Genomic DNA, 12,015 nt, shown 5'->3' on the forward strand with positions numbered 1-12,015 from the left:
GAAAACCTGTGCTATAATCCCATTTCAAAATATTTACTACTTTGGACATTAAAATGACAAGTTTAAAATTCAGTTTTTAATACACCTCAGAATGTTTTCAGTACTCTATTTATATATGTACATAAATATAAAGCAAAAAATAAAAAGTGAAACATCTAAAAGCTTTAATATTGATCACTTATATTCCAGTAAGTGGGAGAAAAGTTTGAATTTTCATATAGCTACTCACACTTTCCCTTATTTGTGCATCTAGAAGATAGTTGTAGGGACAAAATACTATGTGAGCATCTTCTATTAGTTCCCGTGCTGTGTAATACGGACATGCCTTTAGTTTTTTTCCCAAGCTGACAAGTTCTTCTATATCCCAGGCTTTGCACATCCCTTCCAGAGTCTGTAATGTGTGTTGATCACTAATTTTATGTACGCCATGATAAAAATAGCAGGATTTGCCCTAAAAACAAATATGCATAACTGAAACACGAATCAACATTGCAACAAAGGAATAAAACAAGTTTATCTCAGAATTTTCAGAACATCATTAAAGCCACACACAGGATAAATGATACCATACCCACAATCACAACCATTTCAAAGAAAAAATATTAGTTGGGGCACTTGGGTGGCTCAGTCTTGATTTCAGCTCAGGTCATGATCTCACAGTTTGTGAGACTGAGCCCTGCATCAGGCTTTGCACTATTAGCTTGGGATTCTCTCTCTCCTTCTCTCTTTGCCCCTCCCTCATTTGCACTCTCTCTCTCAAAATAAATACATTAAAAAAAAACATTTAAAAAAACATAAAAACATTAAAAAAAATAAATTAAAAAAAACAACTGTAATGGTCGACTCAGAGCTCCAGATCAGTATAGCTCTAGATACTCCAAATTAACCTGAAAAAAGAAAAAATTTTAAATTATGTTTGTTGTACCATTGTTCTGATTAAACTGATATTGGGGAGCCTGGGAGGCTCAGTCAGTTAAGCGTCCGACTCAGCTCAGGTCATGATCTCACAGTTCATGAGTTTGAGCCCCGCATCAGGCTGTGTGCTGACAGCTCAGTGCCTGGAGACTGCTTTGAATTCTTTGTCTCCCTCTCTCTCTGCCCCTTCCCTACTCAGAGTCTGTTTCTCTTTCTCAAAAATAAACATTAAAAAAAAAATAAAGTGATTTTAGGCAAAAATATTTCTTGAAGGATATACAAGAACAATGGTATCACTGGTTGCTTTCAAAGACGACAGCTAAGTGACTTGGAGACGGGAGCGAGAGAGATTTTTCTCTATAGATACTTTTATAGTTTTCAGTTAAGCCATGAGAGAGTATTACTTAATCAAATATATGTAAGGAAAAAGAAAGGAAAAAAGGAGAAAGGGAAGGAGGGATGTCTTAGGGGAAAAACAAATAAAGAGTGTTCACTACAAAATATTTGGAAAATACAAACAGTACCAAAAACTCACTAAATTATCTATAAATCTACCATACAAAGAATGTACCAGTAACATTTGATATGTTTCATTTCATAATTCTTATATTCATATGTATATATGAATACATCTCTACAATGTGATCTAATATTTAAACAGTGAGAAAAAAGCAAATTTTCCCCAGGCATCAAGGATTATTAACAATTTAGCCACAAAAAATAAAGCCACAATAAATTTTTTATAAAACCAGAATCATTTTTTTTCTCTCCATCTGACTAAAAATCCTATCAGAAATATTTTCTCACATCACTAAGTAGTTTTTCATTGTTGCCCACATATGTACGTTGAATTAATAGTTATAAACCAGTTTCATTATTGTTGGGCATTTATACTGTTACCAATTTTTACATTATAAATAATGCTTCAACGAGAATTTCAATTTAATGCACATTTCTCAACATTTTCTTAGTATACAATTTTAGATATGGCATTATGAGACCAAACAGTACAAAGTATTTTTAAGTTTCATAAAAACTATACCACCAAATTATCCTCCAAAAAGCATATAGCATTTTACATTACCCTTTCCCCATAACTTTATCAACACTAATATTATCTTTTCTATCTTTACCTATTTTAAAGGTAAAAAATAGAATCTTCTTGCTTTGACTTTTTTATACATTCTAGCAAGGTTTAACACTGCTATTATACTATATGAACATGCTAACAAGTTTCAACAGTAACTTGCATTTCTTCTTTCATGTACTATCTGCTAATGTCCTTTGCTAATCTATTATTAGAAGTAAAAAATTTTATTAATAAATGCTTATCAAAAAATAAGAGAAAATAAGTCCTAGTAACAGTGTGTCATATCCTATTAAAAGATGTATAAAATTAGAAGTACAAATATACACTATTAGAAGTATAAACTTCTATTAAAAGCACACAATTTATCAATAACTACCAAAATTTAAAATTTCACCATTAATGTGAATATGTATGTAATGCAATGTTTAATGTCTATCAAGAAGGGACATGTTAAATAACTTATGGTAAATTCATGTAAAAGATACAGCCCTTAAGAAATGTGTTAGATTTGTCCATGTGCCAATGTACTTGAGCTTTTAAAAGAGTATATACACATATTACAAATGCATATTTTAAGTGTTTTGGAAGAATATACATAAAACTTCACAGTAATTTCCTTGAAAGGTTAAGAAAATGGGAAGAGTAAAAAAAAAGAGATTTTTCTCTTTTTATGTTACACCTTTCTGTAATTTTGAGTCTTCTAACCACAAATATATTATTACTGTTTTTCAATTTTCATTTGGGACTAAGTGGTAGAAGAATGGGCCGTTTTTATTTTCACTAATTCTATGTACCAATAAAGAAATTAAATGATTGTGAAATCCAATATTTATCATCTCAGTGTGCTGTCCTTAACAAGTGAAAAGCAATTATATGTATACAATTGTTATAATATATATATACACATAGTACATTCTTATCTACAAACTATCCAAAAGCCAAATCTACGTTTTCAAAACATATTTACTCATTACATTCACAAAAATACCTAGAAATTACTAGAGATGGAGTAAAACATAAAAGGTTCATAACCTATAAAATAATGTCGCCAATTCCAGGACAAGGCACGATCAGCCGAGGGACTACTAGCTCTACAGCTTTGTATTCAGTCATGTAAAAAGAACCTCCAAGGTACTAACAATAAAAATCAAGAGGAAAGGGTTCACCTAACATTTATTTAGTTCATTCTTTCACTTCGTCTGTCTCATCTCTACTACTGTTTTTTACTCCTCATGCTGTGTCAACTTCCTCATTTCATAAGCCACCTTTTGTTTTGTTTCTAGTATAATCAAAATAACAATGGCTAGGAGTTAGAAAAGTTGTCTTTCTTGCTAACTCGCTGTCAAACATTGGACAAACTTCAGGGCGCATTTTTCTCATGTGATGAGGCATCAAAAGAGTAAATGAACCAGGAGCCTATTAAAGATTCCTCAGACCCAAAGGCTGCTATTTCTAAGGTTCCTCTAAAATCCTGATTGTGGGATCCAGAGACAGATGGAGACATGCCAAATATCTTTCATACTGACTTTGATACAGATTGAGTTTAAAAATACATTCACCATTTCTTCATTCCAAGTATCTTCTGTACTATGCTAAAAGCTTATATCTGTACCAAATGATCACCAAGATGCCTTCAGAGTATGTGATTATTAACTGTTAAATCTCATCTTCACAAAAAACCATATTTTCCATATCGAGAATAATTTTTTAAAATTATTTCTGGGGCTAATTAAGATGATTTTTTTGTTAATTGAAACAAAAATTAACTTTTAGCAGATAAGTGCATTGCTTTTCCAGTACAGGAGCACTTCTGCAAAAGAAAGTGAACAAAAACACATGTGCCTTTGGATCAAGCCAAAAAATCGGAAAGTTTACACTTCAAGGGCATTTAGAATGACACTCCTGTGCAGGCTGATAGCAAAACCAGAATGGTTCATCCATTTTAGCAGTGTAACACAACCCTGAGGGGAGTCTGTCAATTGAAGTGTTATCACACTTTAAACTCTTTTTCACTCAAACTGTCAGTTATCTATTTATCATTTCACTTTGGTGATTCAGCCATAGTAAACATAGACACCTATAGAGACTTTGTAATTGGCATCATTACAATACCAAATTACCTTCAGGACTTGAGAACAAGAAAAAGAATGTTCATGTATGCCTATGAGCTAAGCATTCTGAGGAAGAATAAGGTCAAGACAAATAACCATAAGCACTGAAAAAGAAATGCATAATACAAAATAATTTATTCAAATTACATGGTAGAAGTTTTATCAATTAAATAAAACTCAAGGGCTACCTATGGCTCACGGCTTTTTGTGTAGAACCAACTCTGACAAAACATTAGCAAAAGACAGAATAACTTTCAAAACATATTAAATTATCATAGGTAATTTCATAGACTATCAATTTATGGTTCGCCAATAATCTCTGAGTATATTCCAGACTTGTAATTTCAGTTTCAGAGTAAACAAGTTATTAAACTGTACACTAACAAATACCGCCAAAAAACTATTGAAAAATAGTATGTTTTTACTAAGAAAGACTTCTCAATTTCCACCTTGCCCAAATTCATATTATTTACGATTTCCCTGGAAAACTTCAAAACCATTAATGACATATCTTTAAAGTTAATAATTTAATAACTTTTTTTGAAACAGAAGTTTGTACTAATCAGAATTGTAAGATAGGATAATCATTATATTTCTCACTCAATTAAAAAGTATTTTAAAAATTTACTCAAGGGAGAGCCTAAATAAACTATCTTCTTTTGAAGTTTTAAAATACTGTACATAAAATATATTAATTAAATCTAATTAAATTAAATCACTTAAATACTTTCATCTCCTCCTATGACATCATCCATGTTTGAATATTTTTGGTGGCAGGATTTCAAAGTACTAAGAAGACACCTAACTAAAATATCCCCAAGCTTTAGAACGCAAATCTATGATTTTAAACTCAAAGAAAAAAAGAATTTTTTAAAAGAAAATTTTTTAAAAACAATTTTACCTTAAGAAATCTATCAGTACTAGCAATTAATTTGATTTTCATAGGTTAGATTATCACTGGAAATACACATATAAAACATAAAATGAACACATAAAAAACTGAGTAAACTGAATTTTTTCAGCCTTGTTTTTCCTCTGAAACAAAATAACTTTACTCACATTTTTTCCATCCAGCAACTCCATGCACTTTTCATTTCTGTTGAAGTTGCCCACTACTTCTGGATGGACACAAGTGTGATCCCTGCTGGAAAGAATAGTCATTGGGACCCCTGAGTATGCTGTTCTCCGGAGCTCTCTAGTAATCTGAGCAATCTGCTTGTGTGTGCGCGTCCCAAAATATATTTTGGGTATCTTGGATTTCCCCCCAAGATCCTTCTTAGTGGTATTTGAGCAACCTTGACTGTTTCCTTGTTTAGTAGAACAACAACACCTGGAACAGTGACCAGGGGGCTGTAACAAAGAAAAGAAAAGACAACTCATGTCTGGTATACCACAAAAAATGTTGTTAAACCTCTCACACAATCAGAAGCTATAAGCAGTAAATCACAACTGTCAAATAAAGAGAATATCAAGATGTTACATCATGTAAAACTTGCCATTAAAGAAAAAGCTAAAAACTCCATTTCAAATTGGTTCTGTTGCACTCTTAGAAGTTATAAATGATGTTTCCATATTTACATGGCTTTCTAACATACCACTCCAACTGTTGAATTCCAAATGTTTTAAATAGATTTTAATTCTCCTTTCACAAATTGTAAAAAATAAGACAAAATGGAGAACAATTTTCATTTTTGCTTAGACTTCAAGTGAACACACAATATTAGTTTAGAGTTGATAGTGCTATTTTTGTTTACAGAGTAGCCCGTTCAAATATCCTATAATATACCAATATTTTAAAAAGCATTATAAATATAGCTTACAAAAAAATAGAAATATCAAGTTGAATCTAAAACATCACTAAAAACAAGAAAACTATTCTCTAGCAAAGGGATAAAAATGAATGAAAATTATTAATACTTAATAATGAAGTATATCGGTGCGGAACAGTCTTTCTGAAATTAAATGACCTATCATGGAATGCAAATCCATCAGTAAAATTATACAGGATAGCTTTTTCTGGACAACATTACTCATAATTTAGTTCCATAATTAAAACAGATATATGTCTCCTTAAGCATACCATTTGGAACATCAAAAATATAGTCCATTATTTACCTGATTTTTCTCTTCTGTTTTCAAATTCTCAAAAATAAAATAAAAAGTTCAATGCTGTATTTCAGAACCATGGGTTCTTAATAACTACTCCCTTTTCAACCTCAATTACTACACAAATGAGACAGAATGCAGCCTCATTTAAGAGAAATACTGTGAGGTGGTTAGTTTTATATTAGTGGTCACTGATGGGAAAAAAACTAGCACAGTAGCTTAAGAAAATGTGTACTGTAGAGTTTTAGTTTAGTAGAACAAATACACCATTTAACTGAATTTTTTTTCTTTTAATTATAATCAGTAAGAGTAGCCTTCATAAACAAATACTAAGTCATAGCATGTTACACCACAATACTGGGGATCAAGCTGTCTTTTAGCCTCAACTCAGTGGAAAAGCAAGTTCAAATTACTCCCAGTCTCGCTCAACCTTGTCCACCATTAAATATTACAATACATGATAGAATGGATGTAAATGTGACCCTTCTGGAGCTGTCACTCACAGGGATAAAAGGTTCACTGATGTGCCAAATAAACAGTCAGTCAAAGCAGATAAAGTTACAGCCATGCTGGAATTGTTACATTCCCCTCTCAGGTTGCCAGTAGCAGCAGATTTCATTACAGAGTGCTGCCACATTAAATAGCCAGTTCCAAATATCCTGCCTTCTATATTGAATAATTACTTATTCACTGAAAGGATAAAAAGAAGAGTTATGAATGGGGCTCTTGTCAACAGTGAGGCAGGAAACAGCTGACATGTGGTTTATGTTACATATGTTGCAATATATAACAATTTATGGTCACAGAAAGTGGAATGCAAATTATATCATGATATTTCTGACTGAATTCTTTTTTGGCCTTTGCAATGATCACATTAATTAACCTAGTTAATGAATTGAGATAACTTGAGGTAGCAGAAGTAGTTTACTTTTCTGTACCTCCACTCTTTTCATTCAATTATAATATTTCTCTTACCGTATGATATAGTAAATTAAATACTGAATATTAAGTTGAATATTGGAATGCTAGGGTCTAATGCATTGTTATATACTATATGGATATATTATATCCAAGCATAAAAGTAATCCAATAAAGTGTTGTTTTCTCAAAGCTTAGAAGACCTCCTTTTTGATGAAACACTTTCAAAATCAATTCCACTTAAAGCTTTATCACCTACTCCTTTTAATTCCACTGTTTTCTAACCAAAAAGTCCAAACAATATTGAAATAAACAATAAGTCAACCCCCTATGCCAAATTATCTAACACATAACTTGTAAACCTTCATACATATACATCTACCACACAATTTTTTTCAAGCAAAAAGAAATGCTATTATACAGTTTAGTAACTTGCTGTTTTATATTAAAACTTTTTACTTTTTAAAATTTGGCACTAATAATTAAAAAAAGGATCTCCCTATCTTAAAATGTTATGATAGTAGCTATAACTAACAAAAGCTAAAGATTAAGAACTAGTTTTAGAAAACTTTTGCCACTAGAGCAGCTTTATTTAGGTACCTTAAATCTGGTTCTCACCCCATAACTGAGAAAATTATAAACTATGGCTAATTTTATGGTGAATTTACTTCAGACCAGTGTAAAACTTAATAAACAAAAACATGTTTTTGTTTATTAATATTTTTGTTTATTAACTTTTACACTGGTCTGAAGTAATTATATCATCTATGAATTTGAGGCTGACTCTCCTTAAGAATGATTTTTCCGTGGGTGGTTACGCAAGTATTGGGGAAAATAGAAATTAAGGAAGAAAATTCATTGTTTTTCCTTTGCAATATTAAAGAGGAATTATTTCTTCAGAAGTGATCTTCTATTGAAGCTTCCATTCAAAGGATTTGATACAATCAATCCTATTTCAGATGGAAAAAATTTAATGTGGCAAAAGAAAAAAGGCATTTATTTAGCTACAAAAGAGAATTATTTGTACCAAAATCACCAACTTTCAATTCTGTAAGAAAACTAGAGAAAGATGGCACAAAAACAGACACACAGACCAATGGAATAGAATAGAAACCCCAGAACTAGACCCACAAACGTATGGCCAACTCATCTTTGACAAAGCAGGAAAGAACATCCAATGGAAAAAAGACAGCCTCTTTAACAAATGGTGCTGGGAGAACTGGACAGCAACATGCAGAAGGTTGAAACTAGACCACTTTCTCACACCATTCACAAAAATAAACTCAAAATGGATAAAGGACCTAAATGTGAGACAGGAAACCATCAAAACCTTAGAGGAGAAAGCAGGAAAAGACCTCTCTGACCTCAGCCGTAGCAATCTCTTACTCGACACGTCCCCAAAGGCAAGGGAATTAAAAGCAAAAGTGAATTACTGGGACCTTATGAAGATAAAAAGCTTCTGCACAGCAAAGGAAACAACCAACAAAACTCAAAGGCAACCAACGGAATGGGAAAAGATATTCGCAAATGACATATCGGACAAAGGGCTAGTATCTAAAATCTATACAGAGCTCACCAAACTCCACACCCGAAAAACAAACAACCCAGTGAAGAAATGGGTAGAAAACATGAATAGACACTTCTCTAAAGAAGACATCCGGATGGCCAACAGGCACATGAAAAGATGTTCAGCGTCGCTCCTTATCAGGGAAATACAAATCAAAACCACACTCAGGTATCACCTCACGCCAGTCAGAGTGGCCAAAATGAACAAATCAGGAGACTATAGATGCTGGAGAGGATGTGGAGAAACGGGAACCCTCTTGCACTGTTGGTGGGAATGCAAATTGGTGCAGCCGCTCTGGAAAGCAGTGTGGAGGTTCCTCAGAAAATTAAAAATAGACCTACCCTATGACCCAGCAATAGCACTGCTAGGAATTTATCCAAGGGATACAGGAGTACTGATGCATAGGGGCACTTGTACCCCAATGTTCATAGCAGCACTCTCAACAATAGCCAAATTATGGAAAGAGCCTAAATGTCCATCAACTGATGAATGGATAAAGAAATTGTGGTTTATATACACAATGGAATATTACGTGGCAATGAGAAAGAATGAAATATGGCCTTTTGTAGCAACGTGGATGGAACTGGAGAGTGTGATGCTAAGTGAAATAAGCCATACAGAGAAAGACAGATACCATATGGTTTCACTCTTATGTGGATCCTGAGAAACTTAACAGGAACCCATGGGGGAGGGGAAGGAAAAAAAAAAAAAAGAGGTTAGAGTGGGAGAGAGCCAAAGCATAAGAGACTGTTAAAAACTGAGAACAAACTGAGGGTTGATGGGGGGTGGGAGGGAGGGGGGGGTGGGTGATGGGTATTGAGGAGGGCACCTTTTGGGATGAGCACTGGGTGTTGTATGGAAACCAATTTGTCAATAAATTTCATATAAAAAAAAAAAAGAATGGAGTGAATAATATGCATTTGCTTTTCCGTGTATGTTCTTATTTGATGCACCTGTGATGTTAGAATTAAACTGTGATAAGCAAGATGGGCAATAAACAACACTTTATTATTCTTTGAAAAAAAAAAAAAAGAAAACTAGAGAAAGAATACTAAAAACAGCAATGTCAGGAAGTCATAATATCCTCAAATCCAATTAATAGGCTAACACTTTATGGCCTCTTTCTGAAACACTTTGATCTAGCTGTCTTGAAATAATAAATGGATAAATTAAATCTTGTACCTTTCATTAAATATTTCTCCTACTAACAAGCTATCAGGTTTATCTTTCATACGGATATTTTTCTTTTGCTTCTGACCTTTGAATTTACAGAAACTGCATTTAGCAAACTGGAGAATAAATAAAAAAGTGTTCACTCTCACCCAACATATCTGAGTATCAAGAAAGATAAAACATACAGGTTCCCCAAAACCTGTAATCTCTAAGACCTGAAAGTGGCGACACTGAGTGGCAGAACCAACCTCTTTAAGAGATGGCTGCTTTTCCTATAACTAGAAACTGTCTAGAGTCCTTTTACTTCAACAAAAGGCAAGAAAAACCCAAGCCAAATAACACCAAAATTCTATCATCATTTAAAGAGAAACAAAAAACAAAATAAACAAAAACTATTAGGGGGCCCTAATAGTTCAGTAAGTGGAACATGCAACTCTTGATCTCAGGGTCATGAGTTCAAGCCCCATGCTGGGTGTGGAGCCAATATACATACATAAATACGCATATTCATAAAGAGAAACATAAGAAACATATGTGGGTGTGACAATTGTATTATTTCCATATGCAGGAGGTCAACTGTTTAAAAATACATTTCAGGGGCACCTGGCCAGCTCAGTCAGTAAAGCATGTGACTCTTGATCTCAGGATTGAGTTCAAGCCCCACATTGGGTCCATGGAGATAACTTGAAGATGAAATCTAATAAATACATACATACATACATACATACATTACATTTCAAATCTACAAGAGTCAAAACTTTTCTTGGGGCACCTGGGGTGCTGAGTTGGTTAAGCATCAGACTTCGGCTCAGGTCATGACCTCGCAGTTCATGGGTTAGAGCCCCACGTCAGGCTCTGTGCTAACAGTTCAGAGCCTGAAGCCTGCTTCAGATTCTGTGTCTCCCTCTCTCTCTGCCCCTCTCCCACTCACACTCTGTCTCTCTCTCTCTCAAAAAGGAATAAGCATTAAAAAAAATTTTTATTGAAGAAGAAGACCAAAGCAGGAGGCATCACAATCCCAGACTTTAGCCTCTACTACAAAGCTGTAATCATCAAGACAGCATGGTATTGGCACAAAAACAGACACATAGACCAATGGAATAGAATAGAAACCCCAGAACTAGACCCACAAACGTATGGCCAACTCATCTTTGACAAAGCAGGAAAGAACATCCAATGGAAAAAAGACAGCCTCTTTAACAAATGGTGCTGGGAGAACTGGACAGCAACATGCAGAAGGTTGAAACTAGACCACTTTCTCACACCATTCACAAAAATAAACTCAAAATGGATAAAGGACCTAAATGTGAGACAGGAAACCATCAAAACCTTAGAGGAGAAAGCAGGAAAAGACCTCTCTGACCTCAGCCGTAGCAATCTCTTACTCGACACGTCCCCAAAGGCAAGGGAATTAAAAGCAAAAGTGAATTACTGGGACCTTATGAAGATAAAAAGCTTCTGCACAGCAAAGGAAACAACCAACAAAACTCAAAGGCAACCAACGGAATGGGAAAAGATATTCGCAAATGACATATCGGACAAAGGGCTAGTATCTAAAATCTATACAGAGCTCACCAAACTCCACACCCGAAAAACAAACAACCCAGTGAAGAAATGGGTAGAAAACATGAATAGACACTTCTCTAAAGAAGACATCCGGATGGCCAACAGGCACATGAAAAGATGTTCAGCGTCGCTCCTTATCAGGGAAATACAAATCAAAACCACACTCAGGTATCACCTCACGCCAGTCAGAGTGGCCAAAATGAACAAATCAGGAGACTATAGATGCTGGAGAGGATGTGGAGAAACGGGAACCCTCTTGCACTGTTGGTGGGAATGCAAATTGGTGCAGCCGCTCTGGAAAGCAGTGTGGAGGTTCCTCAGAAAATTAAAAATAGACCTACCCTATGACCAGCAATAGCACTGCTAGGAATTTATCCAAGGGATACAGGAGTACTGATGCATAGGGGCACTTGTACCCCAATGTTTATAGCAGCACTCTCAACAATAGCCAAATTATGGAAAGAGCCTAAATGTCCATCAACTGATGAATGGATAAAGAAATTGTGGTTTATATACACAATGGAATATTACGTGGCAATGAGAAAGAATGAAATATGGCCCTTTGTAGC

At 34.3% G+C, this 12,015-nt stretch overlaps 1 protein-coding gene across 1 annotated transcript in view; it reads right to left on the reverse strand.

The window, feature by feature from the left end:
- BRIP1 (BRCA1 interacting helicase 1) overlaps positions 1 to 12,015 on the reverse strand; it is a 212,543-nt gene that overhangs the window by 149,332 nt on the left and 51,196 nt on the right. Inside the window, 2 exon segments of the mRNA XM_047833355.1 lie at positions 230 to 451; positions 5,176 to 5,466. Coding sequence (XP_047689311.1) covers positions 230 to 451; positions 5,176 to 5,466 — 513 coding nt within the window.

Source organism: Prionailurus viverrinus, chromosome E1, assembly GCF_022837055.1.
Source record: "Prionailurus viverrinus isolate Anna chromosome E1, UM_Priviv_1.0, whole genome shotgun sequence".
NCBI lineage: Eukaryota > Metazoa > Chordata > Mammalia > Carnivora > Felidae > Prionailurus > Prionailurus viverrinus.